This window comes from Hibiscus syriacus, unplaced genomic scaffold, assembly GCF_006381635.1.
Source record: "Hibiscus syriacus cultivar Baekdansim isolate YM2019G1 unplaced genomic scaffold, ASM638163v2 tig00112344_pilon, whole genome shotgun sequence".
NCBI lineage: Eukaryota > Viridiplantae > Streptophyta > Magnoliopsida > Malvales > Malvaceae > Hibiscus > Hibiscus syriacus.
This window is the reverse complement of record NW_024063307.1, coordinates 812,386-830,359: the sequence shown is the minus strand read 5'-3', so window position 1 is coordinate 830,359 and position 17,974 is coordinate 812,386. Positions and strand designations below refer to the sequence as shown.

General features: G+C 35.9%; 2 protein-coding genes and 1 pseudogene across 2 annotated transcripts; 1 reads left to right on the top strand and 2 right to left on the bottom strand.

Moving 5' to 3' along the window:
* Positions 1-727: 727 nt before the first annotated feature.
* Positions 728-4,496, bottom strand: LOC120178147 (annotated as a pseudogene).
* A 546-nt stretch (positions 4,497-5,042) lies between these two features.
* Positions 5,043-5,275, top strand: LOC120178162. The gene has a single exon (XM_039184101.1). It carries the CDS (start codon positions 5,043-5,045, stop codon positions 5,247-5,249), a length of 207 nt encoding a protein of 68 aa, XP_039040032.1. The 3' UTR covers positions 5,250-5,275.
* Positions 5,276-7,423: 2,148 nt separating this feature from the next.
* Positions 7,424-10,837, bottom strand: LOC120178153 (protein ULTRAPETALA 1-like). Its single transcript, XM_039184093.1, has 3 exons — positions 10,393-10,837; positions 8,784-9,108; positions 7,424-7,740 (listed from the first exon to the last, which is right to left on the bottom strand). The coding sequence occupies exons 1-3, from the start codon at positions 10,601-10,603 to the stop codon at positions 7,566-7,568; spliced, it is 711 nt and encodes a 236-aa protein (XP_039040024.1). The 5' UTR covers positions 10,604-10,837; the 3' UTR covers positions 7,424-7,565.
* Between the last annotated feature and the right edge of the window lie 7,137 nt (positions 10,838-17,974).

Below are 17,974 nucleotides of genomic sequence, written 5' to 3'. Positions count from 1 at the left end.
TTCCTCATGGTACAGGTAGAATTTCTATGTTCCTGTTTAACCACGATTTATTTTTGCAGTCTGAACCAGAATTCAGGCCACCGATGTCTGAAGTCGTTCAAGATCTATCGGGCATCATATGCAGGGAGCGTCCGAATAACGAATCAATTGGAGACGAACTTGTATTAGGCAATAAACCTGATGGATTAGTTTATGAACGGAAGTCGCAGCAATTTGATCTGTCAGACGTTGATCGGAGAAAATACATCCATTGTAAAAGGGGCAGCAGGTGAATGCTCCTACTAACGTGCAACCAAGCTTGATCCGAAGCTCTTGCGGAAGAGTTATTAAGGCCGTCGTGTAGGAATTCCATTGATGTGACTAGGAACAATGAAATTTTCAGGTATGTTAATTTGTAATCATTCTATTGTTCATTAAAATCATGTAAACAAACTTTTGGCTATGGCATATAGATATGCTAACCATTTGTTTCATGATGCACTATTATTTTGTTACTATTCATTTTGATTTTGCTTTCCCCAGAATTGACCATTTGGGGACAACATATGCACACATTCTGGAATATATTGTGTTTTATTTGAAACATAGGTATTGTCCATGATTTTCTCATGGCATTTATATACCTATGTAAGTATGTGTGCTCTAAATTTGTGCATATACGGATTCGGATATTCATCATGTGATATAAAAAGTGAATTCAGAATAAATTGATACGCACTGATTTGTTCTCGCCATTAGATGAGATCCCTTGAGCACATAACATTGTTTATCTTCAAGCCATGCCCATATCAGCTATATCAAGGTAAAAACCCATTTTACTGGTAGTCTCAACCCAGCTTGTGCCCTTAATCTTCTTCACTCCTCTGTCTTCCATTAGCTTCCTAACCTTTATAGCATCGTTCCATCGTCCAACTGCTCTATACGCATTCGCTAGGAGAACGTAATTCATATGATTGTCGGGATCCCGTTCAATCATTTTCCGACCGATCCACTCTGCAGTACTGGAACTTGCACTGGTGGTGCAGGAGCCAAGAAGAACAGCCCAAACGGATGAATCATCTCTACACCATGCAGTCTCTATCAAGTTTTCAGCTTCTTTGAGTAATCCAGCACGACCCAAGAGGTCAACCATGCAGTTGTAATGTTCGATTCCGGGTTTAATCCCGTATTCACCGGTCATTAAGTTAAAATAATGACGGCCTTGATCTACCAGGCCAGAATGACTGCAAGCAAAAAGAACTCCGATGAAACTAATATAATCAGGCTTAATGCCCTCCTTGATCATCTCGTCGAATATACTTAGAGCTTCCCCTTAGAGCTTCTCCGCCTCTTCCATTATGAGAAAACCCGTAGATCATTGAGTTCCATGTTATCAGATTTTTGTTAGACATATGTGTAGACACTCATTTTCGTTCGATCTTTTTATTTTTTATATGATTCATTATTATTATATATATATAGTAAATATTATTATTATTATTATATTTATATTATAAAGTTAATATATTATATTTATTATATATTGTTATTATTATATTATATACATATTTATTTAATTTAATTCAATTTAGGTCCAAATTGAAGTCCATGTCCAAATTCAGCCAGTCCAGAAACAAAGCCCAACCAGGTAGCCTGACCCAGCAAGCCCGGTGGAAGCCCAACAAAGCAAACCCGATTAGAAGGAAGGAGTCTGATCCAGCTCAAGTCAAATTAGGGTTTTGCTCATGAAGGCATCAGTGTCGCAACACGTCAGTCGTTGGATCTGGCCACTTAATCCAACGGCTAAAAAACATCAGGGAGTAACGGCTTACGGAAGCCATGAGTCAACAAAGGCTACAAATTGGCCAAGGAAATCGGGACTGAATCATCCCGAGATTTCCGGCCAAACAAGTAACAACCGGCAAAATAGGTTGTACGTGTTGAACCGAAGCCAAATTAGAATGAAGTTGTGAGCAAATATTCTTGTGGTTCTCAACAAGGCATAACAACTCAGGTAAATCGGAAAGCATGGAGAACAACCCCATATTTTCCGACTAATCCAACCATCTCCAAGGGTTATATAAACCCATCAAATCGACAACAAAGTGTAACGAAAAAATACGAGGCATCACCGGGGTAACCAAAAGCCAACATACCAATCGAAAACCACCAAAAAAACCCAACCAAGCAAAATACGAGCAAGCTAAAAACACCAACCAAGCAAAAATCGTCAAGGACAAGCTACGCCAGAGCTAGGAATGACACCGGGAAGCGGAAAAGTCTTGTCGGAAATGTAAAAACCCGAATCCCTTTTTGTAGATCTGCGCCGATTTGGTACTTCTTTATGCAACCGGGATTCATATTTGAGTAAGGGAGATTGGGAGAAACGTTTTGGTAGGGTTAGAATTTTTTCAGCCACCGGAGTGGCGATCCAGGCGACGAGTGGTCGTCGGAAGTTGGCTGGCCATTAGCTGGGATTTGGGTTGAGAGTGTTTTGGGAGAGGGTTTTGTTTTTTTTTTTTTTGGTAAGTGGGTTAAAAATGAATTTTTTTTTTTTGGTATTTATAACAGAGGACTAGAGTGCAAAAATGATAAAGTTAAATTATTCCCGCAGTCACTGGTATTTTGAAGTGTAATTTGTTTTGGTCACCTGATTTAAATTGACTTTGAAATTTTGAATTATTTCAATTTTAGTCCATAGTTATCTTTTTATATTTATGCAATTAACCCCCACTAACTTTTATTTTTCTCCTTGCAGCTTTCAATTAATTCAATTTGATCCTTGATTTTTAACTCTTTCCAATTTAATCATTTTAATTTTAATTTTCTTTTATTTCTTTTATTTATTTAATTTTTATTTAACTTTTTATCTACTTTTACTCTAACCCTAATATTAATTCTTTGTATTTTTCTTTTATCTTATTTTCTTTTATTATTTAACATTATTTTTGACTTTATTAAGGACAATTGTAATATATCAAATGTAATTAATTTGGATCGAATTTTAAATTTTAATTTAACTTTTAATTTTCGCAATTAAGATAACCAGAAAATTAAATTGGTATCGAAAGGGCAGTACAGTGGTGTTAATCCTTTCTTGACTGTAATCGACTCCCGGATTCAATTAATTTTTGGTAAAACGCAAATCAGGTAAATGGTAAGTTAAAGTGTCTGGTCAACCTAATTTTAAATGATCAGTGACGGCTCTGACACATTAAATTTAAGTCGAATGCCGATTTCGAACTCACCTAAAGGACGTTACAACAATCTGCACGAAGATTCGATGTGTGAAATCAATACAACCGCATTTTGCATAGAGATTAACTAAGGCCGGCTCTACAACGTCTCTCCAACTACCCCTTCTCACATACTGGCAGTGAACTTCTTTCCCTTGTCTTACTGCACCCATACCCGCACAAGTACGGAAAATTGTTCCAAAAGAGTAGATATCAGATTCATCCATTTCCCTGAATACTCTAATTACAGATCCATAGTCTTTATTATGACAGTAAACACCAAGCAATGCAGACCAAGAAACTGAATTCTTTTTCGACATCCTATCGAAAACGCGCCTAGACTCATCGACCAACCGACACTTTCCGTACATGTCGAGAAGACTGCTCTCAACAACCGCATTTCCACAAAGTCCATAGGTACCTTAGCATGCACTTGCTTCCCTTGTCTCGACCTCCCTAAATTCCCGCAAGCTGTCAATACCGTCCCGAATGTAAACCCATGATTCCTTCGCATAAAATAAAAGAACCGTAATGCTTCTGCATGCATAACGTTCCTCGTGAGAGCAGAAATAATAGAAGTCAAACAAATAGCATCCGGGTCAGGCAATTCACCGAACAACTGGCACGCTTCATTCGACTGTCAATTCCTCCCATAAATTCAATCAACGCGCACAAAACCACATGATTCGAATCGAAACCACTCTTCATAAACACCCCATGTAAGCACCACCCAAGCCTGGACTTCCCAAGAATCGAACACACCTTGATTATAGAAGATATGGTGAAGGCATTCGGCTCAACTCCCAAACCCACCATTTCCGAAAACAATTCAAGGGAACACTCAGGTTTACCCACCTTAATATACCCAGAAACCATTGAAGTCCACGAAATAACATCTTTAAAAAACAACCCATCGAAAACCCTCCGAGTTTCTCTAAAATCAGGACCCAACTTAAAATACAGAGCAAGCAAACTATTACCCACAAAACGATCCGTGTCGAGACTAGATTTAATAACGTGGGCATGGAATTGCAGCCCGTGAACGAAAGATTGAACATTTGTGCAAGTTTGCAATAGGGAAGCGTATAGTAGTGGCTTATTAGAAGGGACTGTTGGGGTAGGAACATGCAGAGTGTTTAAGAGATGGATCTCAGGGAAAAGTTGAGCAGACCTGCAAAAATGGAGGATCTGGGAATATGTATCTGGTGGGTATTTGATGGGGTTTTCGGGATTTAAAGAAGCCAGAGAGAAGCAACCGCGTTTAACGAAGAATAGCTTCATCAAATGTCTTCTTTAACGCAAATGTACCCATTCATATTTCCCGATGCAAATGGCTCTCCATAAGTCCATATTATGTAAGCCGATCATTTTTTTTAATAATTGAATAAGAATATAATGTTTGTAAGTATTTTCAAATATTAATTTAATGTTTTTGAATTTATTTAAATGAAAGTTTCATTTAAAATTGTTTCTAAAATGCCATTTATTCATTTGAATAAATTTTAAAATATTATTTTTTAACTGTAAGTGATTATTTGATTGAATCGAATCGAATAAAAAATTTAAATTAATCGAATTTATGAGCATCAGTTCATCATTCCTTTTTTGATTTTTTTTAAAAAAAATCAAATCAAATGTATTCATTTAAATTTTTGTATAAAATTATTGTCAAAAATAAAAATTAAGATTACACATTATTATAATCGTCGATTTAAATTAAGATTGTGACTATATTACTCGTTAGATTACTATTAGAGCTCACTGTTCTTCGAAAAGAATTGTACATCCTGGTCGGAGAAGCTAGAAACAAGAGAAGACGACAAAATCATGGTATGTTTCTGTTTTCTGGTTGATCAGACAAAGGAAATAAGCAAGAGCAAGCCGGTGGCAGGGTTTTGCTCGAGGTGCTGTGGAGGTGCCAGTGTATCCGATATGAAAACTCGTACCAGGTTTTGCTACGTCCCCTTCTACTGGAAATCTTGGAAGGCTATTGTTTGCACTTTTTGCGGTGCGATTCTTCGATCTTACCGTTGAATGAATGAATATCCATGGGAGTTCTGACAGCCAATTAGAGAAGGATAATATGTATTATCTTCATTCTTTAATAATTAGTTCAAGGAGAGTTTTAACAATGCGTTTGTTGCAGATTTCTGCTTTGTAGTTTTGTACTTTAAATGAAAATTAATATTTCTCTTAATGTTGTAATTTGTTAGAGATTATTATGGCTTTTGTGCCTCATACATAACATCGAAGCTGTCGACAACACAACTTTGGGTGGCTAAGATCGTGAGGTTTGAAAGTAATCATTAATGAAAACAGACACACGAAATGCAAGTTGATCCGGAACCGACCATGTTCAATGGTCTGCTTGATGCCCTGCCATGTTGGGAACTCAACTCTAGTGGCTGTTGTGATCCAATCTAAGAATTCACAGTGAGTTCCATCAGCAGAACGTCACGTAAACCCAGCTTAATTCAAAAACCATTAAATACTCGCATGTTAGTGAAAACCCAAGGAGCATGAATGTGTATAGCAGTTAGTTAGGAGGAGGTTAAGTCACACCATTCTAGCTACCTCACACGTTTATCTCTCTCCCTCTCTTTCTTTGCGACAATGTTCGTATTTATAGGACACAGATTCGAGCGTTGAAGACGATATTATTAAGTCGGATAATTTTAGATTTTGATATAAATCGTAAAACAGATACGAAAGGTAAAACACAGCTGTACTAAAGTTAGAGAGTCGAAGACATTAATGACATGGGTGTTAAATGAGGTGCATGTGAGAAGAGAAGAGCATAAAGGGCGTTTGGGCTTTGTTTTTGTGTTGCAATGAAAAGCTCATTTCAACAATTATACAAGACAAAACTAGCTGTTCATATTCAATTATGAAGGTAAATGCAATGACAGAGGCAGCAGCTACATGCTAATAAATATTATAGCATATATAATTTTATTACTAGTATTTTTCAGGTTCATGGAATGGTCCCCGTAAGGTTACTTGCTTCTCCTCTGATTCAGTGTGTTTTACACGTCATGGCTGCTATTTGACGCGGTTGTTTCCTATCATCCTACGTAAATTTGATAGGTAAAATCACCTCTTAGGTCTTTTTTAATTTTTCGAATAGGATGGATTGATCCGTTCACTATACGAAGAAGTAAAAAACATATGTTTATATCCATGGATACGGATGGCAACATATAGTTTACAGTATTCAACAACAACATGATATTTCATTCACCTAGGTTTGTGGTTAAACTTTATTTTTATATATTTGATAAAGAGCTTCATCAATTTTCATAGAAAATTATCATTTTTCAACTATAAAAGAGAAGGAAAGGAAATATTATCTGATGTTATCGTATCCTTACTGGCTATCCGTGACTTGACCCAAGATAAAAGTCAGCTTCTCTGAGTGAATATATATATATATTGTTTTGTTGGGAATTGAAGATGGAGAGGAAGAAGTCAGCTGTATGAAGAAAAAAATGACGAAATGCAAAGGGGAAGGCAATGGCAATGCAGGTGAAGAGAGTTGCCCCATGCTTACATGTCTGATGAGTTGAAGCATATTCAGCAGACCAGGCAACGAATGAGGTTGACTTGAAGGCTGTTTTTACTTACACAAACCCAAACTCCCTTTGACTTCTTCCAACCAACTTGATATCTCGTCTGTCTCGCACTTTTCCTATGCATGCCGCGCTTTTTTTCTATTTACTACACAAGCTCAATCTCGTTGGAAATCAGGTAGCTGCTGGCTTATACAAGATGTTTATTCTCTATTTTGAGCTCCGCTGTGGCGGTGTTTGTTTAAAGGATTGTTGCCGCCGTGGCTGGCGCATTAAGCAAAAGTCGCTTCCACCTTTCAGCTATAGGCTTTTCTTTTGGAAAATAAATTATAAACTTCAAATCTGAAAGCTTAGTTTGGTTATTGGGAAATACAAGAACCTAATAACAATGTTATTAATTTATTGATTCTGCTGCCAAATTATTTAATAATGAACTTTAACAAAGTTACCAGTAGGAGACTAACTTGCATACCAAGTCTGATAAGCAAATTATTGGGAAAATATCAACGTCTTAATTTTCACGTAAAGTAGAGACACGAAAATCAAAATTAGACCAATAATCAGTGAGGTAAGCAAACATGCATGGATCAAATTTAATTAATTTTAAGTTCTACAACCAGTCGATAAGCAACAGTAGCAAGGCCAAACTAGGACTGGTAAATTTTAAAAGTCCAATAATAACACGAAACAGGAGAATTTGTCTTTCGGGGGGAGGCTTTTCTTTCTTCTTCAATGGATGCTAGCTCAAACCGAATCAGCAAATTAAGAGAACCCATCCTCTTCAAGCTTTGGCATTCCTAGTGAAGTCGGTGCAAGTTTGGCAACTGCAATCACTGAACCTACAGATTTCACACCCGAAGCACACACAGGATGTACAGCCCTTGCATGTCGGAGAACGGGTGCAGCCCCTGTATACCCTGCGACTCGCTCGTTCTTCTTCATCGTCGCACGTTATTCTGAAACAGCCAAACGAAATAAAATCAAATGTCGAAATTCATTTCGAGATAAAGGGTGTAATTTTACCCACATGCCATAACATGTTGCACAAGATTTGAGTATAAAGAAGATACTAACAATAGCCATCTCTAGGCATTTTCGGAACTCTCTTCCCCTCTCCACATTCAATTCAATAATGCAGGTATTCAAGAACACAGTTCAGAACAGAGCCAGAACATTTCAGCTTCCCCAGCTAATGAACAGAAAATAATGAATATTCACGAAGATTACAATTTTAGCGTACTTGCCGACTAAAATCACTTTTAAGCGAATCTGCCAGCTATTCTAAACTGCTATCAATGAAACGAAACTAGCATATCAGGAGAGACTACAAAAGCTTAAGACATCTACAAGCTTTCCTCGAGAAAGACGTCTATCTCACAAGTCACAATCTAAGTGTTACAAGAAGTTATATAAATAGACTCTGACCATTTCGCACAATGGAATAAGGCTTCGATCGAACTGCCGCACAAAACAATAAGGTTTACACTTCTCATTATGGCACAAGCAATACACAAACCAACACAATCGAATGAAGCTTTGTTAACCAAAATTATACTTCACATGCAGTACTAGTTTTTCCCCAAAATGACTTATCATGCTTCTCAACATTAAATCAACAGATTTTAAAAGTAAAAACAAGAAAAGAGACAACTCCAAAATATTTGGGTTAAATGCATATATGAAAAAACAAGTTCAGCAAAGCATAGTTCATAGTACAAGGAAAGAATGAATCAATCATTAGTTTCCAGTAGCCATATATAAAGATATCACATGAAAAGGTTTCATGATAGAAAAGTACTAGAAAACAGATAATGGAAAATAATGTTGGAATCAAAACAGCTTTGCTACCACACGCATTATCTACAAAAAAACATTTCAAATTTTTGACAACTGAACCAACTCCACAATCATGTTCTAATGACTGATACAAACATGAATATGCTGTAGGCAGCAGGCTTGGACATGACGAACCGGGTATATCAATAATTGGGAGACAAACCTGTCATATGGGAGATCTGAACATTTCCAATTCCCATCTGCTAAAGCATCATGGTGAATCCGACATTCCTCTTTCGTTTGCAACCGAAATCTTCTATCCTTGTTACACCTGCTACAGCGAACAAACTCATCGCGATGACAAACTCTTCCATTAAGGGATCTGTTAGCACCATTGGCATTTTTAGATGCTTGGTTGTAGTATTTCAGCAATGCAGTCTTTGATAATGAAACCTTCTCCCCATTAACTATCACCCAAACGTTATTTTTCCACTTTCTAGCCGTCTCTCTTCCAGAATGCTTCTCAAACGCAGCAGGAGTCAACTTGTCTAGACATTGAAATTAACATTCACACAATTAGACAAGAAAAAAGGAACAAAAAAAAAATAAAGCTTCTATATTGTTAGTAAAATCAAAAAGGAACTACGACAATGCGAGGAAGTTGAAAAGATGGTTTCATATGACCAGACACGGGAAGGTTCTAACAAACAGTGAAGGCACAGGCAACAGTACAGACAGTTTCAGTTATATTTAGTTGTAAGGAACCTGACTATATAGTGCTGCCAACAAACTCACCTTGCCCTTTTACAAGCCCCAACATGAACAAACGTCAAACAGAAAATTGAAGTGTATAACTAAGTTTTCTTTTCGTTTGGCATGGGTACTATTTCTTCTTTTATGAACAAAGACACAGTTTCCTAACAGACCAACGGTTCCTTCACATGCATATATAATAGGCATGCAACCCACTTCTAACTAGAAATCGTTCGATAAAGAAACATTTGTAACACCAATCACTGATCAAAATGCAAAAGTTGGCAAATATTCTAAGCATTTATTTTTGCCAAACTTGATTTCCTCGGCAATACTGTGTCAATGATAAATATATTGGACGCAATGCTGAAGCCTTAAAAGAATGGAATCTGGCTAGTAGAAGTACTGTTCGAGCCTCCAAGCCAAATTTGTACTACTTTCACATGGCAGCATCATGTAAAGAAAAGCACATGCACATAAAAAAAACGCATGAAAGTGGACGTTCATCCCCATATAAACATAGTTATCCTTGTAAAAGGATACATGAATATGCTTAAAAAGCATCCCTCCCAGTTACACTTCACAAATATCATTCCATCATCCATATGGACGCATGTTTTCTCGATGAGTTTTACTCTGTCTAACGACAAGAAACAGAACATAAGGTTTGTAAAAACAGATGCTGAAAAATTTACATCGAAGAGCTTAGAATCACAACAATAAGCAATATGCAACTCAGAGACCTTCGACCAACAAATGAACATACGGAGTGTGCCAAAATAAGCACAAAACATGACCTTCTTGTATTACAACCAAGGAAAAGCTAGTCTTCGCTAAATTGTGTCAATAAGAAACCAAAAAACGAAAGGACTCAAGCCCTCAACCATCCACTTCTCACTCTATCAAAACCTGGATTAAATAAGAAAGCGACAGCCTTCAAAGTCAAATGCACCACAACTTAAACAAAGCACGCGTTAAGACACCAACAAAAGAAATTCAAAACCCAAGTTCCCAACAACACCAAAGGTATACAGATGAAAAGAAAGAAGGGATAAAGGAAAAGAAAGAGACAGAAAGACCTTCATTGCAACCAGGGGTGCATTCACAGGTGATTTCAAGGTCACCGTTAGAGAAAACCCTAAGCCTGCCAACGGCATCGCCATATCTATGACTGGTACACCCACATGTGACTTCTATAAAATCTATTCCTTTCTTCAACCCACTCACCTCTATCAACTCCTCCTCGCTAAAGATCATCGACCCACCCTCTCTTTCTACTTCATTCTCCATTCTCTCTATCTCTCTAACAATATCCCCTCCCCCCTCCCCCCACAGACACACGCACGCTCAAACACTCTTCCTCCTTATTAGGTTTCCGGAAAAGAGAGTGAACCCAGAAACCCCCAAAGAAGAGAGAAATCGAATATGGGCTATAAATTCTAAAACAAAGGAAGGGGTGGAAAAGGTCGCATCCTTATGGGATTACGCCCGGCGATCTGGTTGAGAGAACACGTTGAAATAGAGAGAAGGGGGGGGGGGAGGGCTTGATGGTGGTACTTGGGGGGTGAGAATGAGCTGGACAAAGATGAAACAATTAAATAAATGTCGTGGGGGGGGGGGCGGGGGTTAACGGGGCTAAGGACTAAAGTGCTACTTGCATGACATGATATGACATGACATTAGGAGACGGAGAGGGAGGGAGAGTCAGGAGCCTTGGTTTATGGGAAAATCGATCTCATGGGGAAGGGGTCATGTTTATTGAACTAGTGTTGCCCCGACTTCACATTTATATACTACAATTACTAACCTATTTTCCCCTTTTCTCTTTCCAATGCAATTTCAATTCCTTCCTTTCTTTTTTTTTTTTACAGCGGATGAATTTTTTACAATTTCACTGTGCCTCTTAATTTTTGCCTTGCGTCATTCTGCCTCTATAATTTAATCTTATAAGCCATTCCACTAGCTCAACTGTTGCTTCCATTCAGCTTTTTTCTATATAGAAATTAAAGATTCTTTCCTTTATGTGTTTAATCCCATAATTTGATGGTAGAAAAATAGTCATTGCTCCTTCAAATATCAAGTTTGAACATTAATAATATAAGATATATGAATATTTAATTTTAAATAGTTAAGAGTTAACGTTAAATAGATAGTACCTTACACTTATACTAGATTAATTAAACATATGCATTTCCAGTTTGCTCTAATGGAGTGTAATCGAGTTGCAGATAGATTGGCGCGCCTTGCTCGGGATGGGAACCTGGATGATCGAGAGTTGCTTGAGCCACCTGTGGAGGATGCGCAGGCAACAGTGAACTGTTAAGCCTTTTTCGTTAGTTTTCCTTGTAATTCAAAAAAAAATAAGAGTAAAAATAATCAACAAAATTGATTCAAATGTAAGTAGTTTGATATCGCTTAAGCAATGTCTCAGATTTGAGTCCTTGTGTAAGCATAAAATCAACGTTAGAAGACTCACCTACCAAAGTCAGGTGTGCAACTCGAGTTGATCTAGATTAGTCAGGCGGAAATCTTAAAACTTAAGGATAACAAAAAAAAATTAAGAGTACAAATAATGCATTGGATGTAATGAAAAGAAAAACTACACTGAATATATTTGGTTAAGGCTTTATATATGAATGGTTAAACCCATTATAAACACTTGCAGATACATTAATCTAATAAATAACATCAACATTAATATAAACATGTGAATCATAAAAGAAGTGGTGACTATGTTGCGAAAGGTACTATATTTGTATTGCCATGGAATACATTTTGATAGGGAATAACGCAAGAATTTATGTTAGATAGTAAATTTAAACTTCTAAAATTTTAAGAAGACGGAAACAAATTTTCAATAGAAATACATAGGGAAAATATCTAAAATATAAAGTAGCTTTTAAATTTTAGGGGTAACTATCTCCATAAGTCCATCTCTAGCTATTAAGTTTAAATCTTACCGATTACGATATGAATTGTTATGCACTTGGACTTTTCAACAAATATTGAATATGCTTTTTTTATGATATAAGGTACAAGAGCCTAGCAATGACAACCTCATGAACCACAAACATGTGAATGTGTTAGAATTGTAGAATAGTGTATAATACAAGCTGTACTATGTGACCTTCTCTAACCTTTTTCCAATATCAAAATGGCATCACGTATAAAAGTATTTATTTCAAGGTTTTCAAGACATTTATTTAAAAAAAAAAAGCATTAAAAACAAAAAACAACATCTTTGATGAGTGAATATTTCAACTAATCAAAAAATAATTTATATCGTGAAATCAAATATTGTTATGCATATGTATTAAAGTATTTTTGGACCATTAGAAGGAACGAACTGATAAAATCTCTTTCTGATGTGTAATTTATGAATTTCATCTTATTGATTTAGAAAAAAAATCTTAAATAAAATTCCGGTCTATAGGATCACATTCTATGGTGGGTGCATCGAATATTTTATGGTCAGCTCTTAAAGCTTTACTCGAAAAATGTATCTGTCAAATTTGGAGTTGGAGAGCTCTTATTAATACGAGGACTAACACTAGTGAGTTCAAATTCCTTTTGACCAATCCAATTTTCAATATGAGAACAATTAATTTTATTTTAAAATGGTTCTTTATAAGCATTGTATCAAATAATTATCATTATATATTGTATTCTAATATTAAATCTTAACACGAATCGAATGACCTTAGTGATTAAAAGATTTGTCGTTATCTCACAATGTATGAGGTTCCACATATATATATATATATATATATATATATAAGGGTATGGACATTGCACATTTATTATTACACTGTATTGAACAACAAACTCTTGTTCTAACCCTTAAACCGTAAATTCTAAATTTGAATTAAACTATAGATAAAAATAAAATAATTAATTAAATTATCTAAAATTAATAGAATTAATAGATGATATCACTTGGTTTGGAGGAGTCATATTCAAGTGATATTTTGATCTTTCTTCCGTGAAGTTTGGGTGGTGAAATTCCATATTAGAGCCACCACAACTGAAGCAATGAAGTGCTACTATTTGTTACGACAAATAACATTTAAAAAAGATAAAGAGAAAAGAGACCAACATTGAGTCATGGGTAGGGATGGCAACTCAACCCGAATCCGACGGGTTCCGACCCGATCCGACCCGATCGGGTCGGATTTTTTTTTAAAAAAATTCAGGTTCGGGTCGGGTCGGGTCGGTTTTTTTTTTAAATGTACTGTTCGGGTCGGGTCGGGTTTAGGGTAAAAAAATCCGACCCGACCCGACCCGACCCGAAAAATATATATAATTTTATCTTATATATTTAGAGATAATTACAATAATATCCCTTCATATATAATTTTTTTCAATTAAGTCACTGTTTTCATTGAATTAATTTTTTTTTTTTATTTCGGGTCGGGTCGGGTTTCTAAGTCATATATTCGGGTCGGGTCGGGTCGGGTGAAACATTAATTTTGTCGGGTCGAGTCGGGTCACGGGTGGAGAACCCTTTCTTCTCGGGTCGGGTCGGGTGGCCCAAAAACCCGACCCGACCCGACCCATTGCCATCCCTAGTCATGGGTATCATTCCCTGTCTCCAATGCAAGGAAACAAAAGGATCTTTACCTATAATGTTCCTTTCTTTTCCCCTTTTGTGTGTATGTAGCTTTTTTACTATGGAAGCATCCATTATTTATTTGGTGCTTGTTGGAAGAATATTGTTGGCAGCTGGCATTTCAACCCTGTGGGTGATTGGTGAAACGTAGCTATAAATTCTTACAGGCTGACACAGGATTAATCCATGTCGTCCCTTCATTAGGATTTAGCCATATGCAAAACTAAATCTAGCATCATGATGTGAATAGTGATCTCCAAAAATGAATCTTCATTACTACCATAACTAGGAGATAATATTTAAAATTATTGATGTGAATAAGATTTATCCCATTGGTGGTAATGGATTATTTCTTTTAGTTTAGATAGAAAGTTATAAATAATAAAACAACGATTATTGTTTGAAAATTTCTCTATAAGAGACAAAGTAGAGATGACTTTTTTCGTTGTGTCTAAAAGATTCATTGTGGTATTTTTAGGTCAGTAGACTAACTAGATATGACGATATATTTTAGATTATGCTCTTTTAGACTATATTGATCTGTCAAAAAAATATATGAATTCCTATAAATTCGAATAAATAAAAGAGGAGAGCTAATAATTTTCTAATGCTACTAAGAAGATATAACAATATTGAACATGTCTAAGTTATAATTCTAGGCATTTCTCTGGTCTAAAGTCAAAATTTATGGTAACTTTGCTGGTTGGCCGGCAGCTTTATCTCCAACTTTTCCAAGGTTTAACGACCATCCCTGTTACTTATCTTGGTATCGATATTGTCAAGCCCTTCATGGCTTTTGGTGTCCACGTTTTCGATCTTTTAGACTATATTGATCTGTCAAAAAAATATATGAATTCCTATAAATTCGAATAAATAAAAGAGGAGAGCTAATAATTTTCTAATGCTACTAAGAAGATATAACAATATTGAACATGTCTAAGTTATAATTCTAGGCATTTCTCTGGTCTAAAGTCAAAATTTATGGTAACTTTGCTGGTTGGCCGGCAGCTTTATCTCCAACTTTTCCAAGGTTTAACGACCATCCCTGTTACTTATCTTGGTATCGATATTGTCAAGCCCTTCATGGCTTTTGGTGTCCACGTTTTCGAACCGTGGTGGCTGGCTGGCTGCAGTTAAAGAAGGCATTCTTTTTCGTTTACTGATTCCTATAAACACCATCGAGATAGCTGACCGGAGGTTATGGTAACACCGGGGATCATTCCGACCAAAGAGACGGTGGTGCAACCTATTCATCCCGATCATCTTTCCCAACTTAGTTGTTTCGTGTCGAGGGCTTCTACGGGCTGGGCTTCAATGGGTTTCTGACCCTATTCCCCCATTGTTGTATTTTCTTTCGGTTGTAATTTCCTTCTTTCCCGTAAAAAAATATAAGTTTGAAAATAAATTATATACAACTACAGTCTAAAAATACTGGTCATCATGATAAGCTGATTGAATCCCCACTCTCCCACTTGAGCATTACTTGCTTGCTTTGTTTCATTTATCTTTCAATATATATATCATTTATTGGTAATATGTAAAGTAATATTAATGAAGCAGATAATAATATATTATAAAAAAATAAAATAAATTAGGTATAATTTCAAAATTTTCTGATACATTGTTGTATAATCTACTTATAATATATAGTATAACCATGACCAAACAACGTTTATCTTTTTAAATATAACCCAAACAACTTATAATTACTATGAAGTTTTGTTGTGAGGCGGACTAATATACGGTTAAAAAACGGCGTGATTGATTAAAAAGGTAACTGGTTAAAAACGCTACCGAAAATGTTATTTGTGTTCGACCTCTCTTCCAATCCTCAGCTGCAATTTCCAAAAGGACTGCGCGGAGATGACAAGTCAAAACAATCAGAAGAGTCGTTGAGGAAAGTTATGTACTTGAGCTGTTGGGGTCCAAACTGAGCCATAGTTTAGACCAGCTGACTAGAAGCCGGAAGCAAGCATCGTTTGGGTGGATCATTCGGCTCATGAGTGAATGCTTTGGTCATTCAAAACAAGGCTCCAGGACTGAGCGAACAAACATACTTGTGCGTGGCTGAGCTTTCCATGGGAGGGTTCTTGTCTAAATGAATGTATATAGCTTACAAAATGATGTACGAGGGGAATATCCATCTATCATCGTGCAATAAATGAAGATAACTTTGAGAATTTCTTCCTTTTCATCTCTGCTTCAGTCTTCTTTTCTCTGTTTTCTTCAATTCTGCAACAGTTTTTCACGATGTTAGTCTAGGGAGATCTCGGAATCATCCAAAATATTGGAACACAAAAGTCTACAAATACCAAATCAATGAGAACAACTGAGGCAGCCAACAGGAAACGTTTGATTGTTTCATCGATGGTTTTGTGGGTCGTGTTCTAGGAGCTAGTATGGAAACGGCTTAATCATAGCAATCTCGACCTTTTCAAGTTGACGAAAACCAAGTGAGTTTTATAGCATGTTTTTATGTGAAATAGCTGATCCTTGGAATCCTGCGGTTAAAACACCAAGCTTCGTACGCTAACTGCAACTGGTACTGTAAGAGAGTCCGTGCCATACACTCCTAATTTCCGTGAAGCTCAACTTTACCGAGGCTGAACTCTTCACAAAATTGGGGGGGGGGGGGGAAGACCATTATGAAATATAACATAAGTGATCAAATTATAATATTTTTCATGAATAATTACCTAAATTATTTTTTTATATGATTTTGGTATCTAACGTTACAAACGTTATATTTTAGGTATCCGAGCCAAACGTGGTTTGTAACACTTTTGATATCCGAGCCAAATGTTACCACTTTAGGTGCTCAGTCCGTCAACGATATTAATTTCCACCGTTAAGTAAAATATGATAATTTTGAAATTTATTTTTAAAAATATTATCATATTTATAAGAAAAAAACTCTTAATTTCTCTTAAATTATAAAAAAAATCCCAAAATCCTAAAATCCTAAAATCTTAACCCTAACATATCGTTATCACCCTTTTCGACCACGACCACCATCACAAACGTTGTTCATGACATTCTCTTAGCTATATGACGTTGTAATTGATGTCGATTGACTGTCGGAATTGTGATTTTCATCTTAAGGTTCACGAAATATAAAACATTGATTCGTCGTTAACTATTCATCAATTGATCACAATTTCATAGGGATTTTGGTCACCGGAGCCAGGTGAGGTCACTTGAAGCTTCATCGACGGTAAGAAGCAGTGGCCGACATGGGTTTAAGGGTTGAAATGAATGTTTTTAAAGTTTTAGGGTTATTTTAAATTGTCTATGATTTTTTAAATATAATTTTAATTTTTTAATTTTAAATAAAAATTATAAAATTTTCAAATTGTGACACATGTTGTTGTGAAAATTAACGTCGTTAACGGCCCTGTACCTAAAATAATAAGTTTATAACATTAAACATTGAGATCATTCAAAAAATAATTTAGACATCTATTCATAAACAACACTATAATTTTTTGCACTTATTTTATATTTTAGCCTAAAATTAATATACCTATCTATTATCAGTAAAGCTTGTGGGTTTGAACATGTTCAAACACTCAATATGTTTAAGGGTAACCTACACTGCTATCACTAATGTTTGATTAAATTTTTATTTTTCCTATTGAAGTTTTAAAATTAACAAATTTATCATTAATATTATCGATTTATAACAAATTGATCATTCAGTCGTTAACATAGTTACTGGAGTGACGAAAAGTTTAACTGTTCTGTTAATCGGCTGACCTGACCACCGTGTTGCCATGTAAGATTGCATTTGACTCCCCCATATCAGCGCGTTAATTATTGTCAGTTAGATAGACATCATAGGGCAGATCTAACTTCTGCAACTTAGATTCCTTTTCTTAAAAAATAACCTTCTGTCTCAAAACCTCGACTTTGATTCAAAACAACACCATTGCTTCTTCACTCAAAACTCTCTCTCTTTCACTCTTAATTCGACTCACTCATTAATGCCACGTAAAAGAAGTTACATAATATTTGCAAAAAAATTGAGTATTTTAACACCCCTCCTCCATCTC

Bases quoted from the DNA above. Each gene is read 5' to 3' on its own strand.
- LOC120178162 (XM_039184101.1), top strand. From the start codon at position 5,043: ATGGTATGTTTCTGTTTTCTGGTTGATCAGACAAAGGAAATAAGCAAG.
- LOC120178153 (XM_039184093.1), bottom strand. From the start codon at position 10,603: ATGGAGAATGAAGTAGAAAGAGAGGGTGGGTCGATGATCTTTAGCGAG. The intron at 9,109-10,392 runs GTCTTTCTGTCT...TTCAATGTCTAG, and splicing joins CACCCCTGGTTGCAATGAAG to ACAAGTTGACTCCTGCTGCG. The intron at 7,741-8,783 runs GTTTGTCTCCCA...TGGCTGTTTCAG, and splicing joins TCAGATCTCCCATATGACAG to AATAACGTGCGACGATGAAG.